Here is a 21,014-nt window from a genome sequence, read left to right on the forward strand (position 1 = left end):
ACGTCTATACTCCCTTCAGCAACTTTTGTACATGCTCTGCTACTGCGCCAGATTCGCTCGCGGACCGGCTTTTTTTAGGCTTTCCGCGCATGCCTAATCCGGCTTAAGCGATGAGCCATCCTGAGCAAGGCGCTGTCTATCTCGCATTCTGGACCAGACACTCTTGTATATAACAGCGATGGTTTGCCCTGAAATGAAGCAACTCCAAGACATTCGTGGGCGTAGAGCAAGCCCTCTCTTCGGTGAGCCTTTCGTACATGCCTCTTGACACGCACACCACAGCCTCGAAAGACGCACAACCAAAGATGGACTACCAAAGACCGAACGGATGCCACGAGATACCTCATGACCAACTCGACCTCAGGCCGGACGCTGAAGTCGATCGCGACCTCATTAAACCTCCGCCGGTCTCCTCCGCGAAGAACATCTGGCTTTTCTGGAATTCCGGTTTCTCAGGCCTCCACCCGTACACCAAGCGCAATGTTCGAACATGGCATCGCCGCTTCTCTCGCTCAGGTTGGACAGTCCGGGTGATGGATCTCGTCTCCAACTCTCCGCTCAACATCAACAACTTCTTGGACACATCAGACCCTACCGTCTTCCCCAAGGCATTTCGAGAAGGCACGATAGCCGGCACGTACGGACCACAACATACCTCCGATCTCGTCCGCTGGCCTCTATTACTCAAATATGGTGGAGTCTACGCGGACGTAGGCATGATCCAAATCGGCGACCTAGATCGCTTGTGGAACGAAACCATCGGCAACCCCTCCAGCCCATACGAAGTCCTGTCCTACAACATGGGCGGCGTCCACGACCGCGCGCTGACGAACTACTTCCTCTGCTCCCGCCCCAACAACCCGATGTTCGAGCGCTGTGAACGGCTCCTCCTCGCTCTCTGGGACGCCGACGGTGGCAAAACAACCACAGACGGCATGCACGCTAGTCCGTTGCTCAAAGGCATCCCGCTGCTCGGTGAAGGAGACGAGTCTCTGGCGTTCGAGGAGAATGGACGGAAGTTCGAGGCGCCTGAGGTTAGTAGGATGTTGACGGATTATATCATCCAGGGCCAAGCTATGACGATGGTGATGGGGCTTGTGGATGAGGTCGACGGGTGGAATGGACCGGAGTACGTGGCGAAGCATGTTTATGCTATTGATTATATGGAGGGGAGTCAGTGGATCAACGAGCTCACCGCGTGGGATGGGCCGGAGGCGTTTCGGTTGATGTCGTTGTCGTTGCCGAAGGAGGGGGAGAAGGAGAGCGACGATCAGAAGAAGGCAAGGGAGATTGTTGAGGAGTGTTTGAAGAGGAGTTTCGGGTTCAAGCTGGCGCATGGGCTGATTCTGAGGGTCATGGGGGATACGCTGGGGAGTCTGTGGAGGAGAAATGAGGGGAGTGATGTGGTGAGGGGCACTTATGCGGATTGGCTGAGGTTTGGGACGTTGCGGTGGTGTCAGGATGGACTGCCGGAGAGCTTGAAGTTTGAGATGATGGAGCCGTATAAGAAAGGCCCGTTGTTGAGGGAGAGCTAGGGCTTGATGTCCAATATAGATGCATAGATGCATAGATTGTGATAGACTCGGCTTTGTTACGTCTGAGTGTCGAGAATCGTTGTCATGCAAAGCAACCAGTCAGAATCAGCTCATGACCCGGTGGACATCCAGGACTCCCACTGTCGGTACAACTTGGTGATGCTTCATGTATCGAAGGAAGAGTGTCGTTGTTCCATCTCACCTTGACTCAGCCCTACGAACAAAGAGCTCGGGTGCCCTGCCGAGAACGTCCACCTTGCAACGACCTTGCTTGGCAATGCTACATCGAACATTGTTTCTGGACGAGACACTCGAGCTGACACGGATCTTCGAGGTAATACAGCATAATTCTCGACCTCACACATGATCCACATCGACGAGCATTACCGACTCAGCGCCCATCCCTCGACACCACCCCGATCAATGGACATTGGAAGATGACATATACCTCGTGCTCAGGTACGACGTATGTGAAGCAGCCTCCATGAGCTGGAATCTACTCGAGCGCTTCTTGGACTCCGAGCACTTCAACAAAGACCCGTCCTTGACAGTCGCATACCTTGCGTGAGCGCCAGCATTCTCCCAAAGTCCCCGAGGGCCTGACTAATGCGGACAACAGTCGCTACGCCGAGCATGTCGGAATACACTTTGTGTTGTGCTCGAAGCTGCGGCAGTTCAGCTATGAGGAGATCGAGTTCTTCCTGCCGCAGCTATGCCACCTCCTCATCTCCATCGACAATGACTCCATGGCGTTGGAGGAGTTTATCATAGACTTGTGTGAAGAGTCGGTCAATGGGGCGCTATTGGTAGGACAAAGCCTAGGGAGAATGGATTAGAAGAGCTGACGGATGTTCTGCAGACTTTCTGGCTATTCCAGACCTACCTACACGACCTCTCGTCCCAACCTGCCTCGAACGCATTCCAGACTTGTCGGAGGGTCTACAATAAGGTACAGCGGATAGTGTTCGGAGGTGCGGAGCCCCTGCGGAGGGAGCGGATACAGGAAAATGTGCTGCCGGTGACAGTCCTCTCCAGTCTGGTGCTCGCAAGCGTAGGGGTGCCTTTGCTGGCACAGCATGTGGCACCACTTGCCGTCGCTCAGTCGCGGAGGCCAAGGCCATTGGAGGATGTTGTATCAGAGTCAATACCACAGTCACAGCCACAGAAGCTTGGCCGAAGTCGTACGGTTACGGGAAGCACGACCACAGCGAGGAGAGAAGTATCTGGCTCGAGCAATACACGCGAAGGCGTGCCGAGAAGAACGAAGCGGCCGGCGGCGGTGAACACGAACGGCGCCCCTACCCCACGCACTCAGCCCAATATCCCTCGGACAGACGCGCCCAGGCGCCATGCTCACCGACAGTCGCTTGCAGTCATGACTAACCACTCGGGATACAGCAGCTCTTCATCTTTGCCAGATGATCGAAAGCAAAGTGTCGCGGCCGGCGTACCCGTCTCACCAGGAGTTCCGCGACGACCAAGTGAGATGGCAAGGAGGCATTCTCAAGCTCCCAAGCCTGCGCGTACGACGGTGTCTGCGGCTGAAAAAGTGCCGATGCTACGACAGAATTACTTCCGGAGCGAGACGCAGTTCTTGACAGCTCTTGAAGGCATCTCGTCAAGATTGGTTGGCGTTCCGAAGCAGGCTCGGCTGAGTGCACTGAGGGCTGAGCTGGCATTGATCGCACAGGATTTGCCTGCAGAAGTGGACATACCTACCATTTGCCCACCTACGCTGGTGGATGGCATCGCAAGCCGAAGCAGACATCACCGCATTGTACGATTGAACCCGGCTGAAGCGACCAGTCTGAACAGCGCAGAGAAAGTACCGTATCTACTGATGCTAGAAGTACTCAGAGAGGACTTCGACTTCGACCCGGACAGCGAGCAGAATGAGCAATTACTTGCTACTATCTTGGCGGACAAAGGCCGATCAAAGCGGCGTTTGTTCGATACCTCAGACGCTGCGAGAGAATCATCTACTCTGTCTGCTGAGAAGACACTGAAGAACGACAGCGTACTCGAGCCTGCTAGTGGCGACCTCTCCAGCGCTGCGCTTCTACAGGATCTTGACGGCCAACGACAGAAAGCTCCTGATAGCCCACTCAAAAGGCCGGTCTACAACGGGCCGAAAGATCCTCCGCGCCTGTCAAATGGCTTTAACACGATGTCGACAGTGAGCCTGGAGACACCGCGCAACTCAGGAGGGCCTATAAGTAGATCCAGCAGTCCTGGTCAGCGGCCATCACCATACACCCCAACAGCGAACCCCAACCAAGCTGAAGTCTCGGCCTTGGCTGATCACATGCGGACTGCTTCGCAGATGCTGGCGCAGCTGGAGCTAAGCGCGGCCAAGCGGCCCAAGACGGAAGTGGCTGCTATCAAAGCCAAGATCATCGCCAGCATGCAGTCCCTCGAAGAGCAGAGCTTCTTGACTGATGACGGCATCCAAGGGCCGAACTTCGACACAATCATGAATCGAGCGACTGAAGAAGCGTCCCATATTGAGCCCTCCGATCTTGAAGGTGATGATGGAGATCAGCCTACGGATCCCAAGATCAACACTGGCAGAGGTGCTGACCGCATGGAGAACGACTTCAAGACCGGTGGTATCCAACGGAAGGGTGATCGGGACGATCCTTCAGCGGCCACCTTCGGCGAAGCTTGGGAGCAGAAGAAGGAGCGCATACGAAGATCCTCACCGTACGGATGGGCCAAGAATTGGGATCTGATCTCAGTGATTGTCAAGACTGGCGACGATCTGAGACAAGAGGCGTTCGCCTGCCAGCTGATCGGTGTCTGTTCCAAGATATGGTCCGAACACAACATCGATGTCTGGGTCAAGACCATGCGCATTCTTGTGACTGGTGAATCTTCTGGACTGATCGAGACGATCACAAGCGCCGTGTCCCTACACTCGCTCAAACGATCACTAACGCTAGCCTCAATCACCGCCGGCAGCAACCCGAAGAAGCGCATCGCCACCCTCCAAGACCACTTCTCCAAGACCTTCGGCGCCCCGGACTCTCCCTCCTATCTCCGAGCCATCGACTGCTTCGTCAAAAGTCTCGCGGCCTACAGCATCATCAGCTACATACTGCAGCTCAAAGACCGCCACAACGGCAACATCCTCATCGACTCCGACGGGCACATGATCCACATCGACTTCGGCTTCATGCTGTCCAATTCTCCCGGGAACATGGGCTTCGAAGCCGCACCCTTCAAGTTAACTTTCGAGTATGTCGAAGTGCTTGGCGGCGTGGAAGGCGAGGCTTTTATCAGGTTCAAGGAGTTGCTGAAGGACGCTTTTCAAGCGTTGAGGAGGGAGGCGGAGCGGATCGTCACGCTGGTGGAGCTGATGGGGAGGGAAAGCAAGATGGCTTGTTATGCTTATGGGTTGCCGAGTGTGGTGTCGGCGTTACGGGCGAGGTTCGTGTTGGAGAAGAGTAAGGAGGAAGCGAGGGAGTGGGTGGAGGATCTGGTCACGAAGAGTTTGGGGTCTTATTATACGAGGTATGTTCGTTACTATTGAGCGGCAGTGGTGATGGTTGCTGATTCTATGATGCAGGCTTTACGATACCTTCCAATACCGAACGCAGGGTATATATTGAGCCCATATGGAAGGTGCATGTGGCGGAATTGGCGTAACAAGGACATTCGCATTTGCGTGACGCTGCGCTCTGTCGAACGTCGGTCGATGAATCGGCTAGAGTATGTTACCACCATCAAAAGAGATGTCACTGTGACACAATCTTCGTACCCAACCACTTCCCTGCCCTCGCTTCCCGCAACCACGGTACGTCGACGAGCTCGACACTTTTCCTCACGTACGCCATGAGCTCATCTCGCGCTGGCATTTCTCTATCCTCCACGCCACCGAGAACGCCGACCACGCTGACTCGCGCCGGCTTCCCCAGCGCTGTGCTGACCTTGCTTTCCCTGCTAGGGTCTAGGACAACGAGCCGCGTTGCTGGCTGATCCGGATGGGCGAGGGAAGCCGTGTAGCAGAGCGTTGGGAGGTGGGCGTAGATCAGGTCGTCTAGGGGCCGGAAGAGGAAGACGGCGGCGACGTGGCGGAGGGTGGTGTCTTGCTGTCGTTTGGAGTGGGCGGAGAGTTCTTCGAGGTGGTGGGTCACTTCGTTAAAGCCGAGGAGGAGGTGTTTGCGGATATCTGAGCTGTCCGTCACGGAAGCTTCTTGCTTTGTTGCGTCAGGGCTCGTGGTATCGGGAGCTTCCGCTGCTGACGGAGGGTGTCGTGGTGCATCTGGCAGAGTCCCAGAGGAATGCGCGGTCGAACCTTCCTGTACCGATGGGCCGGGCTCTTTCGACTGGCCTTCGGCGGGCTGACTCGGTCTGCGCTTCCACTTGCGAGATTTTTTGCCCTTAGACTTCTTCAGAGTAGCGGTGGATGCTCCGATGGGTGATGAGAGGCTGTTGAATCGTAGATGAGCAAGGCTACCTTACGAAAAAGGAGAGATATTGCTCACTGGACTAGCAGATCGACAACAATGTCATGATGTGGTTGACTTAGCTTGGGCCTGATACTCTCTTCAGCTATAGGTGCTTGATCGAAGCGGATGGTGGTCATACACTTGCGGCCGACTGTATGGAGACGCCGTTCGATATATCGGCTTATGAGCCTTCTTCGCCTCCGCCATCATGGTCTCTGGAAGGTCTGCCAAGCTTCCATAATAGGGGAATGTAAAGTCGTGTTAACGAGCTATTACACGTCAGGTGATGTGGTAGAAGAAGTGGCAGTCGGCTATGTTCTGGCTTCTCCGTGACCCTATCGCCTGCTATGAAGACTCCCGTTAGGCGATGCTGTTCCTGCTGTCTCGGAGAGCCGTACTGTCCCTGCTGTCTCGAGGAGCTATACTATCCGTTTCTCTCCTTCCCGTCTTCTCCGCTAAACAACCTCCTACCTAGAGGCTTCTGAGTATGCTTTCTTTATGGTCTAGACTGCGGAGACTGCCCCCCAATCTACTACGTCGCCTGACGTGTAGTCATATCGCCAAGCTTTGATGACGTTCCGGGCCGCCCGCAAGCGAAACCTCTTTCGCGACCTCGCAAGCTTTCGCCGTCCAAGCTTCACGACGCAGATCACCCAACGACGCGTTTACAACCTCACTGGACGCACATGCAGTGAACTTGCAATCTTCCCCATCTTCACAGTTATTACTTCTGGGCGTCTGGCGTTCACAGGGTGTCTCCGCTTAAGAAGAAAGGTGCATTGTACCACTGGCGACACAAGCAGGCAGCCACAGCCTTACACTTCACTAGGACAGCTTGGGGGTGACACCTTCTCACGTTGCACTCATACTAGCCACTTCGCAACTTCCTACAGCAACACACGATGCTAGTCTCACCCGCGACTTGGTAGGCGTCACCGCGTTGCTATCTGGTCATGGCTCCCGCAAACACAACGTCTTCGCCGCGCGACCACGCCGCAGACGATAACCCAGATCTGGCTCGAAAGCGACAGAGGTTGAGCGAAGACCCTGGCGCATCTCCCGAAGGCTCCGTGATCATCGAAGAAGTCGGCGGCCCGGAGGACTTTGGGTCCAACATGGAGAACGCCATCCGAATCGAAGACGACCCTGGCCTCACAGCATCGTACCAGGAAGCCTTCCAACATTTCAGCAAATTCTCGCCTGTGGAACAGCTTCGATTCATCCTGGATCGACTGGCGAAAAACCATTACCTTGACCCTGCGCTTTTCTCGTGGTTTGCAGACGCATTCGCCAGACACATCGCCGAGACAACAACAGAATCACAGACATGGAACCAGCACTACCTCGAGGACGAAGCGGAGTTCTTCAACACCTTGGCACGTGTCTCTTACGAGCTACTGGCGGTTGGCGATCTCTTCGACTCTTCGGTCGACCTCGGCCATGGCGACATGCAGACCGCGTTCACAAACTTTGTTATCAGCGTGCAAACGTTGTGTCGGCGGACCATCCCACTGCTGCCGGCTGCGGTGAAGACTACATTATCGAGACGCGACTCCGCTCACGGATCTAGCAGACCTCAAACGCTGGACTCGCTGATTTTCCTCCTCGTGGCCGAGCGCGCACTCGATACCCGTGGCGCAGCTGTGACAGCGTTCTGCAGTGTCAAGCACGCAACCAAACTGAAGGACGCCTTTCGCCAGGGGGTCATGAACCTCACAGATGACCGGGTATTCCAAGCCACAACCTCACTCATCCAAGATATCAGTGGTTCGGCACGTCAGCTGAAAGACTCATGGGCATTTTTGGACAGCGCACTCGCTACCTTCTTCATCTGTGTCGACTTGCGTCCGGGAGATCAATTCCCCAAAGTTGAAGTTGAGGCAGTACTGGACGTCCTCTATCAGTCCATCAAGCCAGCCGTGTGTGGCAAGCATCCACGTGCCCTTCCAGAACTGTTCCACGTCAAGACCCTTACTTGGGGAGAATGTCTCATCAACAGCCATGCGCAGTCCTCCAAGGGTTCTTCTGCGGAGAATTTGTACGAGCGCTTCCTCAAGAGCTCGACTGATGCGTTGTTCCCACAAGCTACCGGCAATGAGTCCACCGCTACGTCGTTGTGGCGCATATCAGGCCGAGACGACAAGGTCTCTGCAAATCTGCTCGGCATGTCGTGGTTTCTCCAGGGCGCAACGGCGTTTATCCGCAGCGACATCATGGACGTGCGAACTGCAGGCGCAATAGCGCTCAAGGACCGGCTCATTGGTCTCCACACAGACTGTGGCAAAATGGAAGACGGATTCGAGCATCCCATCGTACAATACGTCGTGAGGTTCTTACGAGAGAACGAGATGACTGCGTACATCTTCGGGCCGGAGTCGCATGCGGGCCTCATCAACCAAGGCCGCGACGTAATAGTGTTTCTCGCGGCCACCAACACGCACACGCGCGTTGAGACGGACATCATCTGGCGGGCATGCACTACGAGCGTCGAGGCGGACTTTGCGAAAGCGGCGGTCGGAGTGCTGAGACTAGTCATGCTTCATCTTGACCTCGACCATCTCTTTTACATACTGGAGAAGTACGCTACTACACCAGTTACCGAAGTCGGCACACAGGCGGTCGACTTTCTACCCGAGCTGGTCACACTCATGGAACGGAGAACTATCGACGCAAAAGACGAGCCGAACAGGTTGAAAGTGGCGTTCGCTGGCATCGAGCTCTTGAAACATGCGGACACCGACTCACCTTCCGCTCTCATCAGTCGTATCCGGCATTGTGCGATGGCAGCAATCGGCCGCTTTGCCAATTCACGCTGTACGTTCGAACAGCGAGCAGAGATATACAAGTACTGCGTTCCCGAAGTCCTGCAGATGAGCCAGCATGCAACCACGGCATTCGAAGTCTTCTCGTACTTCATCGGATCTGGCGTTCCTCCGGCAGAGATCAATCTCATGCTCGACCTGCTTCCCATCTGCGCTGCTGTCGACGAGCTTTGCCACTCTGCCAGGGCGCAAAATGGCCATGGCGATGCTGACGTCGACATCCACGCGGTGACCATACGGCTTGATACCATCTTGCGCATGATGCAAGCGACCGAGGCGAAAGTCGACGCAGCTACCTGCGAACGACTCTACACGGACGTGTTTGGGAGTGCTGATATTATGCCTGCGGTGCGCAATGCTGCATGGGAAAAGCTTCACCGCATGGCGTCTGTCACCGCGGCGGACACTCCTGCTACTCGACTTTGGCAAGGCTTCATGCAGGACCATGTGCCTTCGCTTCCGGCGGAGCTTGCCAGTGCTGAGCTCGTTCAGATGGTCAGCATGCAAGTGAGGTCGCAGTGCTCGTCTGCCGAAGTGCAGGCCGACTACACGAAGATGCTGCGGCTTCCTCTCTGGCATGCAATTGAGCGCTTCGCGGTCTCTTCCTCTCAGGCCCAGGTCAAGAAGCTGGGGATCGATGTCATCTTGGATATGCTTTTTGACTTCCCCAGCAAAGCCCAGGTACCTACAGCATCGATCTTACGCTGCCACGCAGAGTTTGCCATGGCTCTACTGGACAAGTTGGGCCAGAGCTTTAGGAACGTACAGGAATCGGACAATGCTGAAGATGGCCTCCAGTTCCTCAACGGCATGACACTACTGTTCTTTCTCCTACGCGCGAGCAAAGTGAACAAAATACTACCAGAGCTCGATGCTGACCATGAGCTATTGGTGGTGGATGAAGCGAAGGGCCCTGCTGACGGCATGATCCTTGATGTCCAGATCTACGGACCCGAGATCCAACCCCTCAGGTACCGCGCCATGGCGAGACAGTCCACGAAAGTACCGACTCTGCTCAGCAGCCTACCTCAGGTCACCTCCGCTGGTCAACACCGAATCATCGCAGGCGGTCTAGAGATCACGCACGAGAACGACAAGACACTGGCTGAGCTTGGCGTTCATCATTTAGGTGTGCTCATGATCCGTCCAGTGTTCGCAACTGGGGACGATATTGACAAGTGCGTGACGCCCGCAGGTCCGGTCGAGCAGGAAATCCTTGCACAATATAGCTCTGTCGAGGCATTCTTGACCGGACCGGACCCCCTGGCGCAGAAGGTAGGCCTACCGCGTTTTATCCAATGCGACGTCGTTGCTAACTATCATATAGGCTCTTCCCGTATTGCAAGAAGTACGGTTGACCTCGGAGGCTCGCGAGAAGGTCACGTCGGGTTCCGTGAGCCTTGTTACCCTCTTCCCTGCAGACAAACCGTACAGGACAAGATACTCTCTCTTCGTGCTCCAGAAGCAGCTGCACTATCATGCTCGGCTTGCCGTGGCCGACCAAGACTTCAGCCTTCGCGCCGTGCAAATGCTGACAGAACTGATGATGGACGACACTCGTTCGACGCACCCGATGCTCCAGATCGATATTGTGTCTTTATTGGGACTTTTCCTGCGAGGTAAGTCGTGATCAGTCTTCCCGTGTCATGGCGTGCGTCTAACCCAGAGACAGAACGACCTTCTCGCGACCAGGCTCACCAATATTTTCGCAACCCAGAGGCGTTTGTCTCCCGGACAAAGGTCCTGCTCTCAGAAGCACAGGCATTACCACTCCATCTCTCATCGCCTTCGGGTGAGGACCGAGTCCGCACTGTTCTCGCAACCACACTCTACAAGACCCTGCTCGACGCCCTGGAGGCAGATGAGGCGCTTTTTCAGGCTGTCAGCTCCGGAGAGAAAGAGATGATTAGCATTCATCAGCAGCTCTTGCTCGACGAATTTTGCGACTTCTCCAAGGCGATATCGGGGCAGATCGAGACAATATGCCAGCATCCTTACACCTCCCGAGACATGCCGCATTTCTTCTGGCGAACGCTTTTTCCCGTCCTGCCCGCAGCGCTCGAGAAGAAAACGGTAGCAGCACCATATTTCAATCTTCTGGTGAGGGTCCTGGAGGCCGACCATAAGATGATGAGCAACGAGGAGGATGTGCGCTCTCTGGTTGACATGCTGCTGTCAAAGCTCTGGTCGTACCACCACTCGGAGACACCCATGCTTCTCCTCCAGGATCAAGGGGCTGCTGGACTTCTGCAGCTGCTGAAAGCCACAACGGTCGCGCTTAAGAAAAGGAAGATACCACTCGACCTGGATGATCTGCCTTCGCAACTTCTGCAAAACCTGCTATTTCCTTCATCCATCGGACCATCTCATCCGTATCCGCTGATACACGAGGGCAGCAGAGCACTTGTGTACGACCTCGTGCGTGCGACGTTTGGCTCGAAGACAGACTACTGGCGTCTTCTGGGCACCGTGCGCTCGGCAATCCAGATGTCTCGCGAACAAGCGAAACAAAGCTTCCCGGGTGTTCAGAACTGGCTGCGGCCCTCCATCTGCAGCGCTGGACTCTCGAACTTGGGCATGACGTGTTATATGAACTCGCTGCTGCAGCAGTTGTTCGCCAACTTGCAGTTCCGCAAGTTCATCTTGGATCAGCCGATACACGACATCAGGAAGCAGGAAGTTCTGAGCGTTCTTCAGACACTCTTTGCTTCCATGCAGGATGGCATCGAGCCGTGTGCGGACACAACGCAGCTTGCTAACGTCTTGGGTGTGCAAATTGGCGTGCAAGAAGATGTCCATACCTTCTACACGACAATGCTGAGCAGGCTGGAAGACAACATGCCGACCGGAGAGCAGAAGGCCGCATTGAAGGGATTCTTCACTGGCAAGTCAATCACGCAGATCCAAGGCGATTGCGGCCATGTCTCGTCTCGCGAGGAGCCGTTCACGGAGTTGTCAATCACTGTCAAGGAGAAGACCAATCTCTTCGAGAGCCTCGAGGAGTTTGTTCAGGGCGAGCCTTTGGCGGGGGCGAACAAGTACAAATGCATGACCTGCGAGGAGGGTGAAGGTCGTCTGGTGAACGCGATGAAACGCACGTGCCTCGAGGAAGTACCGGACACACTCACACTCTGTCTCAAACGATTCGCGTTCGACAACCTCATGGAAGGCGAGAACAAGGTCAACGATCGATTCGAGTTCCCCGCAGAGATCGACATGTCAACATACAAGCGTGGCTACTTGGAAGACCCTCAGTCGCCGCAGCAGCCTGACATGTTTGAGCTGGTCGGCGTCATCGTCCACCAAGGCACGCTCAGCTTCGGGCACTACTGGTCATACATCCGCGTGGCAGGCTTGCCTCTCAACCATCACGGTGCATGGGTGCTTGTGGAGGACACTAGATCTATCCAAATTCCGGGTGCCGTCCAGGAGGTCCAAAAGAGATGCTTTGGCGGAGTGCAAGGCTCCAACGGTACGGAGCTGACTGATAATGGCTACGTCTTGGTCTACCAACGCAACAGTTACGCGATGCAAGCGAGGGACTTCAATCTGGTGGTACCATCACTGCAAGGCGACGTCTTGCCTAAAGTCAGCGTGCCGGCTGCGCTATTGGCTAGACTCGAAGACTGCAACCTCTGGCGTATCAACATTGCCGCTCTGTTCAACGAAGGGTTTGCTGCGCTTCTCGTCATGCTGCTGGAACAATTCCCGTCCGTCGTTGGACCGCAGCTTGGGTCGTCAGACAGCGATGTCTCCGCAGAGACATTATCAACCACGAACACTGCGGAAGACGGGATCATAGCCTTGATGGGCGACACCGTCGCGCAGTACGCACTCCGGGTTTTGGTGTGCGACCCTGAGGCCAAAAGCAAGCTCGCCTCTCTCGACTCGGGTCTGACAGCAATCTTGGAAGCCAGGCCAGCCGTAGCTGTGCACATCTTGCGGATCTTTCGTTACGAACGTCTCGCCTTCAAGATTGTTTTGCATGCCAAACACTCGGCGGTGCGCACTGCTGTGTACAACATGGTTCAGACATGCCTGGAATGCATCCGTGAGCACAACTTCAGCGAGTACGAATCGGCTGTAGACGACATCGTCGAGATGCACGGCAGCATGCTCGACGACGAGCTCGACGACGCGCATGGCGATTACTGGGCTGAGTACCTCGCCTTCGCGGCCAACCTCGCCAGGCAAGGCCCGTACGAGACGCATCAGATTCTGGAGAAAGACTATCTAGTCTGGACGTTCGAGGCCGTCTTCACTCGCTGGGATGCAAAGAGTCGGGAGGCTCACCCGTCCGTCTTGCAGTGGATGAAGAGTAACAACAACTACGACTACGCACCCCTCTTCGCCTTCCTTTACGAGTTGCTCGGCTGCCCTTACGTGGATCTGTCAATGAGCGAGGTGAAGACCTTTGCTCGAGATGAGCGCTTGCAGACATCAAGGGGCTGGTCTCTCGCTCCCCGGGAGATGGAGCTCATCAAGAAAACCCACGTCTTCAGGGAGAAACACGGGCAGCAATGGCTTCTGCATGGTGCCATGTGCAGGACCTGCTCGACTAAGGGTCGCTGGCAGGACTGGGCACCTGGCAAGCTGATCGGCTTGTTGGCAGACGCCACGACTCACCAGGATGTCCAACATCTCGTCGAGCTGGGCATAATAGCAGGTGTCAATATCGAAAACACCAAGCTCACACCACTGCTCTGGTCGAGTTACTTTTACTGCCAGAGCACGGATGATCGGTTCTGCAAGCAGCTTATGCAGACACTCGCCCACAATCTCCCTCTCTGGGAGAACAGTGAGCGGCGTACGCTCTACTTCTTCAGCCATGTGTACGACATGGCGCCAGTGTCGGTCATCGACAACGTGCCCATCTGGATCTTACATAACTCATTTTTGCATTCGCAGAATGCCGACTTCCGCCAACTGACCCTCGAATGGCTGCAAGGGCACCTCTTCAGTCCGGACTCGCTGTCAAGCAACTCCGCGCTCGATGCCGCTCGCATGCGCACCACCCGCTCTCTGGTGAAACAGTGCACTGAGACTCTGCGGACGATGATGTATCACAACTACCAGCGCGAGCCGATGGAAGCGATGATCTCCGCCATGGACAGCGCCAAAGACTACCTCTCCCGCCTGCAGACCGAAGTTCAGGCGCTGCTGCTATCGGCTACGGAGGATGATCCGGACGCTAACGTCAGCTCGAGCAAGGTCGCGGCGAAAGCAGGTCTGAGCACGGAGATGCAGGTGGAGTTCGGGGAGTCGAAGGCCGCACTCGCTAAGGTGGAGATGTTGTTGACGGATCTGGAGCAGTGGGAGGCGGAGGAGACGACGCTGCCGACGAGGTCGGTGGGGGTGAGGAGGAGTTTCGCGGAGGAGGAGGAGCTGGGGGACACGGAGCTGGAGGGCGATGAGGAGGAGTGGTCGAGCGAGGGTGCGAGTGAGGGGTTTTTTGGAGAATGAGGGATGTTTGAACGGGGCAGACGAGTTGGCATGGGAACGAATTGCTAGCGGATGGAGTACTGGCTTGAGCACACATGGATCATTGGTCTGGAGAAGTATGAATTATGAGGATCATGAGCTGGGAACGAAGGAAATTGATGAGATGGGCATTCATGAAGATTACGGCATAGAGCATAGATACCCCCACCAGCCTTGCGGTCTCAGCAGGCTCAGAATGACAGCAGATGATCAGACACCCTTCCTCTTCATACAATACAAATATCGTACAAGTCAAACAAACACTCCCCAACCCCCCACACTCCCTCACCACTCCCTCAACTCTCCTTCCTCCTTACTCCTCACACTCCCATTCGCCCAATACCCCCCCGTCACCCCCCAAATATCCCCCACCGCCAACCGCACGGGGATCTTCGCCCCATCCTCCTCCCGCTTCGGCGGCTTCCCGATCAACTTCCCCATCTCCGTCGCCACCCACCCGGGACAACAGCAGTTGATCAGTACATCCGGGTTCTCGCGCGCGAGGATGAGGGTGAAGGCGTTGACTAGCGCTTTGGAGAAGGAGTAGCTGCGGCCGGGGGGGCCGAAGCCGGAGGTTTCTTCGCTGTGGGTGGAGACGGCGTGCAGGTATTGGGAGGAGAGGGTGGAGAGGTCGTCCAAGGTAAGTGAGGTCGAAGCAGAGCGAAAGCGGGTTTGTAGGTCCGGGGAGTAGGCGTTCAAGGAGGAGGCGACGGAGCTGAGAGTGACGATTCTGCTCTTTTCTCCTTTTCCCCCCTCGCCACTCAATCCCTTCCCTTTCAGCAAAGGCAAGAACGTCCGACACATCTCCAAGGTCCCCCAGCAATTCACCTCAAGCGTCCTCCGGGCATTCTCAGGACCATACTCGTTATCCAGATTCACGCCCGCGTTGTTAATCAGAACATCCAGTCGTCCATTCGGAATCTCCTCCCGGATCTGCGAGGCGAGAGAGGCGATGGACGAGGAGCTGGAGATGTCGAGTTGGGGGTAGTGGATTTCGTGCTGGGAGCCGGGGTCCAGGTCTAAGGTTTTTCCTGCCCGTGAAGTGGCCCAGAGACGGAGGGGTTGGTTGCGTTGGGTCGATTTCGAGAGGAGGAGGCGGCAGATGGCGAGGCCGATGCCTCTGTTCTGGTGGTGGCGTTAATGGGTGGAAGAGCAGGGAGGGGGGATTGGGGGGCGTACGGCGCCGGTGACTACTATTGTTTTTGGGTTTGGTGGCATTTCGTTATGATCTTGTTGATTCGATCGAAGTCGAGATGCTGTTGATGGTACATGAATATTATAGGGTGTTGTTAAACCCCGAGGTCGACTTTGGCTTCAAAAACATGTCGTTGACTTCATCCCAACTTCAATGACGGCTGTACCCTACAAACAAATGCGTTGTTTCTACCACATACCACAATACAATAATGCTAAAACGGCACAGCAGTTGATATGAACTTTTCGGAAGTAGTATGTATGATAGTCGCTCCCTCCCATAACCATAACCATGCATGCACTCATTACACTACGCCTCCGCTCGCGCCTCCAAACGAACAGCCCACCCCATCCCAACCCCTTTGACGAATGTACAAAACATCCCAACGAAAGCTCTACGAAACCTCACCACCACCGCTCACTAACCCTCCCCCGATCACTTCTCCCCTAAAAGATCATACTCCTAACAGCATCCCGACTCCGATGCCCACTCCTCGCCTTCATCGGCGGCGTCCTCGGCCGCGCAGCCGGCACATCCAACACCCCATCCGCAGTCGTAGGTCGCTGATTCTGTCCCTTCATCGGACTAGTGGGCGCGCTCTTCGCTCCACTCCCGCCGGGGACAGGCTTACGGGCGTACGAGTTCATCCTCTCGGGCCCTGCACGCCACTGCGGAGGAATTGCGCTGGTGGTGGAGGTGGAGGTCGGGGGCGAGAAGTCCTTAACATCCGTCCCTCCCACCCCAGCACCCTTCATCTGCGAAGCCTCGCCACCGACAACCCCCGCCCGCTCCTTCGCAAGCACCAAATCCGTCCACCCCATCTTCTTCCCCGCGACCTCTGCCTTCCCCACCACCTGGCCTAGCACATCCATCCACTGCTCCTTCAACCCCTTATTATCAGCATAAAAATCAATCGTCTCGCCGTTCGCGAAGCGCACGCGGAAACCTTCCTCGACGTAGGCGTAGCCCTCGTCTTCCTCGGCGAAGGCGCTCTTGCGGCGGCCTTTGCCGGCCGATTTGGAGGGTGAGGGGTTGGCGACGAGGGTGCGTTTGTCGTCGACGAGGCGGGAGGCTTTGGTCAGGTTGATGACGGCGCGCTTTTGGTTCGTGTGTTCGTGGTAGGCGGTCAGGCGGGGGCCGGAGAGGCGGAAGAAGCGGCGGCGCCAGTGCTGTGATACACATTGTCAGTCAAGTGCTACGGTTGAGGAGAAGGGAGAGGAACATACCGCGCAATCACCGCCCTGCTGACTCAGGAACCCTTCATGCACCACCTCCTTCACCTCCTTCGCCTTGTTCATCTCCCGTACAGCACTCGACATGCTCTTGGGCATGTCCTCATCCCCTGCCCCGCGAGGCTTCGGCACATACAGCAACTGCAGCTCCAACAGTCCAACCACATACGGCGGCCTCCTGACCGGGCCGGCATGCGCGCCACGCTTGCTGCGCACACTGTTCACGACCTGCGGGTCTTCTTCGAGCGCCCACTCGTTGTAGCACGGAATATCGACCGTGAGTTGCCGTCCGAAACAAAGCTGCTCGTGTGACTTGAGATTGACATACGCACGGGCGAAAGAGCCTGAAGAAGAGTCCACGAGGCTGTGGAGCAAGTCCCAGGTCCCGGGTGTACGGACGAGACGGCGACGTGCGGCGTCTTCCTGAGCACGGCGCTCTTCGGCGGCTGCGGCTTCGCGCTCGAGACGCTCCTTTTCTGCGCGCTTCTTGGGTGATGAGAGGAAGCGAGAGAAAGCACCGCCGGCTTTTGAGGATTTGAGGCTCTTTGTCGGGGACGAAGGAGCCGTGGTCGGGGAGTGCTTTGCCGGCGGTGGCGGAAGCTGGGTGGTAAGGGTGAGTTGGAACTCCAAATCGTCCAGCACAACGAGCTCGAACTCTTGTCCGATGGGCGCGCTCTTGCCGAGCTCCAGGCTGGTGGTGGTGACGCAGTGCAGGCCGTTGTCGAGTGTGAGCTGGAAGTCCACGCGGTCGTTGCGCGGCATGGGTAGGTCGAGATCTTTGACACCCACAACCTTGACGAACAGCCGGCCACGCTCAACACCCTCACCCACATCATCGTCCAAGTTGGCAGAGCCAGCAGCGTAGTCTTCATCAACGACACCAAGCGCTACACTTTCCTGCCCTGGCATGGGTGGAGCAGCTTCGCGCGTGAACGGCGCATCCTTAAGCGCACTGGCGTTCCGCAAGCTCTTCCTCCTCTGCTTGCCATTCCATGGCTCGGTCTTCATGAACTGCTCCGCGCTCGGCTTCCGTGGCGACTTGCTGCCCTTCGCGGACGTCGGACGCTCAAACGCACCAGCATCAGCCGAAGGAGACATGGGCGGCTCTGCCTTGCTCCCAGACTTCACCGTCTCGTCGCTCTCCCCAGAGAAGTTGCGGTTGGTGGCAACCACGAGCTTGGTGTTCTGGCGCATGAGATAGCCCTTCTGTGGTCGCGTTGACCCGTTAGTGCCAGCGGTGTAGTGGCCGTATGGTCCACCTACCTTAGACCCCTCGATAACCCGCGCAAACTCCTTCTCCAAGCCCAACCCATCATCACCCTCGTCCGCATGGAGGCTGAAAGTGGAAGTATCCAATCCAAGATCCAGGTCCATTCTACCTCCAGATTTCCTACTCTTGCGGCGCTGGCGCTGTTTCTGCCTCTCACGCTCGTCGACATCTGCAGTCTTGGCCTCAGGCGAAGCAGCACTTGCAGAGGATGTTGGCCGGCCTTCGCTTGCACCGAGTTTTGTGTCTGCATTCTCATCCATCTGGAAGTGCGCAGGTATGGTCGGCACAGGCTTGCTGTGGATCTCGCCACTGACGAGCCGACGCTGCTCAGCCATAGCCTCCATGTCTGCTCTTGAAGCACTCTTGCGGGTCTTGAGCTTGCCGCCAGTCTTGATAGAAGCAACACGCTCAGGCACACCCGGGTCGCTGTCTCGCTTCCTGTCTTCATCGTGGAAGCTGGGTAGCTCCCCAACCGGGCTGATGTCTCTCTCTGCATCTTGCGTATGAATGACAGACTCTGGTGTGCCAGGCGGCGACACTTCGCGCTCTGTGGGCGGAGCTTCGAGAGCTGGTGTGGTGTCCTCGGCAGATGGAGCTTCGAGAGGTGGCGTGCTAAACTCGGCAGATGGTTGTAGGTTGGGCACGTTCGCAGTGACATCGCACGTCTTAGCCATCTCCACTTCCTTAGGAGCGGAGTTGTCTGCGGGCGGCGATGGAGTGATCCAGTCTTTCATCCCGAAATCATAGTCATCGTCCGCGCTCGAGTAAGATGGCAGACCAAGGAAACCTCCTTGCTTCGCTTGTGGTTGCTGAGGCTTACTGGGCTCGCTGTAGTCCTTGACCGTCAACAGCTCCATGGCTTCGTCCAAGGTCTCTTTGCCATCGTCGTGCGCTTCGAATTGCGCTGGCTGCGCGTGAATCATGGTGCTCTCAGCGTCTGGTTCGACCGAAGAATAGCGGCTTGCGGTGTCATCGTCAGCCTCTTCGCTGTCATCACGTGGCATGTCATGTCGCAGCACCGAGCTCTGGCGGTCGTAGTCCTCTATGCATGAAGGCGAGTGTGGCGCTGGTTCGACCGGGGCCTCTGGAATGGCGTCCATGTCGATGGCTTCGTCATCCGCTGGCTCCGGCTTCACGTAGACATCTTCCTGCTGATCCACGTACGCAGTTGCAGCACGGAGGTCGTAGATGTCGCTGGTCTCCCTGCTGTCCTCGCGGGACGGCACAGGCTGATCAGGATCCATGCGCGCCAGCTCCGCGATCGAGGGACGGCCATCGTGGCCAAGCTGGTATTCAGACTGGTCGACCTCATCGTCGTCTTCGTCATCGTAATCATACTTTGTGCCACGGACCTTTGCTAAGATAGACTCGCGCGAGATCCGCGGTGGAGCGAAATCTGCCAGCATTGAGTCGTCTCCGACCTCAGTCTCTGTGACCTGCATCTCGAGCCTTTCGCCCGTGTCGAGGTTGGTGATGGTAAGCTCCTCATGCTGTTCCTCCACGGCGCCATGAGATGACTTCGAGCTTGGCCTGCTGTCGTTGGCGTCGCCCATCAGCTGCAGGCGGTCTTGAATCGAGAGTGTGGAGTTTGCTGTCATCTTCAGGATGTCCTCCTTGCTGCAAGAGGCACGCTTTGGCGGCGATGGCAAATTGCGTGGAGAGTGTGCTGCTCGCTCAGCTGCATCAGATAAGCCGTTGGAGTCACGACGGTCTCGCGACATAAACCCAGGCAGCGGAGGCAGGGGACGATTGTCGCTGGCGTCGGACACGATGCGATCGCCATGTTGCTGCAGCAAGGCCCGCTGGGTATGCTCTTCAGCATCAAATACGTCGTCTTCGTCGCTGGCAAGGTTATTGCGCGCTTCGTCGGGTGACATCCTAGACCAGTCCTCTGGAAGCACAACAGGTGTCTTGTCAGCATTCTCGAGGTCCGCATCGAAGCTGTCGTCTCGCATGGGCTCAGCGGAACTACCGCGATCGAAGCTGATATCCTCATCATAAAAGTCATCAGAGTCCCAGCTGCCTTCGCGGTCAGATGCGACTGATACTGAGGGCTCTGGCGTCTGCTGCTCGTATTCGTTGATGACTGGTGGCTCTTCGTGGAAAGTGACACTCTTTGCGTGACGGTGCAGGGCTCGAGGTGTTGGAACGCGCTCGTCGTCCGACCATGCGCCGCTCTCTGGGTCGAAAGAGCTCTGCAGACCGAACTGGCTTGTTCGTGCCAGAGCGGACTTTGTGGGCGATGGCGAGCTCTGCTTGTCTGGCGACACAGGCAATGGCACGCCCGCTGCAGCCTTCGTGGGGCTGAGATATGGGAGGGTGGTCTGCGATTCCGAGCGCTTGTGTGTTGGCTTCTCTGGCGAGCGGAAAGGATTGTTCTCCTTCCTCAGCGAGTCCATCCGCGTGAAGCTGTTGGTGACGAAGGACTGGCTGAGTGGACGATTTGCGCTCGGCCTCTCTACAATGGGCAAGCTGTTTGGGTCGTAGGCATCTTTCGACTCCAGCGCAAAGATGTTGCTGTTGCGCACGCGATTGGCCTGCTTGAGCCTCTCAACGCTGGGCCGCCTGTGTGGAGAAGGCGAGGGTGAGCGTTCGGGAGTGTTCTCGCTGTCCAAGCGAGAGTGCGACATGGCGGAATCGCGTCCGGACCAGAAGTCTCGAGGAGATGGCTTGTTGAGAAACGAAGGTGGGGGGGAGTTTTCGGTGTATGGCGAGGAGTCGTGCGAGACGATCATCTTCTGCTGGATGTCAGTGTAGTTCTTGCCTTCACTGCCGGTTCCTCTCGCACTTACCTTTGTCGCCTGGTTGTAGCTGGGACTGTTCCTCCTTCGCTCGGTGCTGCTGATCTCAGCCAACGGCCGAGAAGGAGCGGAAGACATGTTGTTCGAGTTGGAGGAAGGAGGGTTCTTGGAGATGCGGAGCGGTTGGACCTGGCGCACCATCTTGGTAAGCACGAGATGTTCTCGGTCAATAGATTGTGGTTGATTCAGGCGCATACAGAGTCCATGGCCTGGCCAAGAATAACCCG

General features: G+C 56.4%; 6 protein-coding genes across 6 annotated transcripts; 3 read left to right on the forward strand and 3 right to left on the reverse strand.

Moving 5' to 3' along the window:
• Positions 1-305: 305 nt before the first annotated feature.
• On the forward strand, positions 306-1,535 carry LTR77_001843 (uncharacterized protein; the record flags this gene model as incomplete). The annotated part of the gene is made up of 1 exon (XM_064799102.1): positions 306-1,535. The coding sequence occupies one exon, from the start codon at positions 306-308 to the stop codon at positions 1,533-1,535; it is 1,230 nt and encodes a 409-aa protein (XP_064663429.1).
• Positions 1,536-2,019: 484 nt separating this feature from the next.
• On the forward strand, positions 2,020-5,146 carry PIK1 (Phosphatidylinositol 4-kinase pik1alpha (PI4-kinase)(PtdIns-4-kinase); the record flags this gene model as incomplete). Its single annotated transcript, XM_064799103.1, has 4 exons — positions 2,020-2,099; positions 2,155-2,341; positions 2,395-5,048; positions 5,104-5,146. 4 exons carry the CDS (start codon positions 2,020-2,022, stop codon positions 5,144-5,146), a joined length of 2,964 nt encoding a protein of 987 aa, XP_064663430.1.
• A 126-nt stretch (positions 5,147-5,272) lies between these two features.
• On the reverse strand, positions 5,273-6,193 carry POP3 (RNase P and RNase MRP subunit; the record flags this gene model as incomplete). The annotated part of the gene is made up of 2 exons (XM_064799104.1): positions 5,273-5,966; positions 6,126-6,193. 2 exons carry the CDS (start codon positions 6,191-6,193, stop codon positions 5,273-5,275), a joined length of 762 nt encoding a protein of 253 aa, XP_064663431.1.
• Positions 6,194-6,939: 746 nt separating this feature from the next.
• LTR77_001846 (uncharacterized protein) lies at positions 6,940-14,271 on the forward strand (the record flags this gene model as incomplete). Its single annotated transcript, XM_064799105.1, has 3 exons — positions 6,940-10,083; positions 10,136-10,427; positions 10,481-14,271. The coding sequence occupies 3 exons, from the start codon at positions 6,940-6,942 to the stop codon at positions 14,269-14,271; spliced, it is 7,227 nt and encodes a 2,408-aa protein (XP_064663432.1).
• Positions 14,272-14,574: 303 nt separating this feature from the next.
• LTR77_001847 (uncharacterized protein) lies at positions 14,575-15,507 on the reverse strand (the record flags this gene model as incomplete). Its single annotated transcript, XM_064799106.1, has 2 exons — positions 14,575-15,414; positions 15,469-15,507. The coding sequence occupies 2 exons, from the start codon at positions 15,505-15,507 to the stop codon at positions 14,575-14,577; spliced, it is 879 nt and encodes a 292-aa protein (XP_064663433.1).
• A 423-nt stretch (positions 15,508-15,930) lies between these two features.
• Positions 15,931-20,928, reverse strand: BUD4 (Bud site selection protein bud4; the record flags this gene model as incomplete). The annotated part of the gene is made up of 2 exons (XM_064799107.1): positions 15,931-16,653; positions 16,711-20,928. 2 exons carry the CDS (start codon positions 20,926-20,928, stop codon positions 15,931-15,933), a joined length of 4,941 nt encoding a protein of 1,646 aa, XP_064663434.1.
• Between the last annotated feature and the right edge of the window lie 86 nt (positions 20,929-21,014).

Source organism: Saxophila tyrrhenica (assembly GCF_035928015.1).
Source record: "Saxophila tyrrhenica strain CCFEE 5935 chromosome Unknown scaffold_2, whole genome shotgun sequence".
Taxonomy (NCBI): domain Eukaryota; kingdom Fungi; phylum Ascomycota; class Dothideomycetes; order Mycosphaerellales; family Extremaceae; genus Saxophila; species Saxophila tyrrhenica.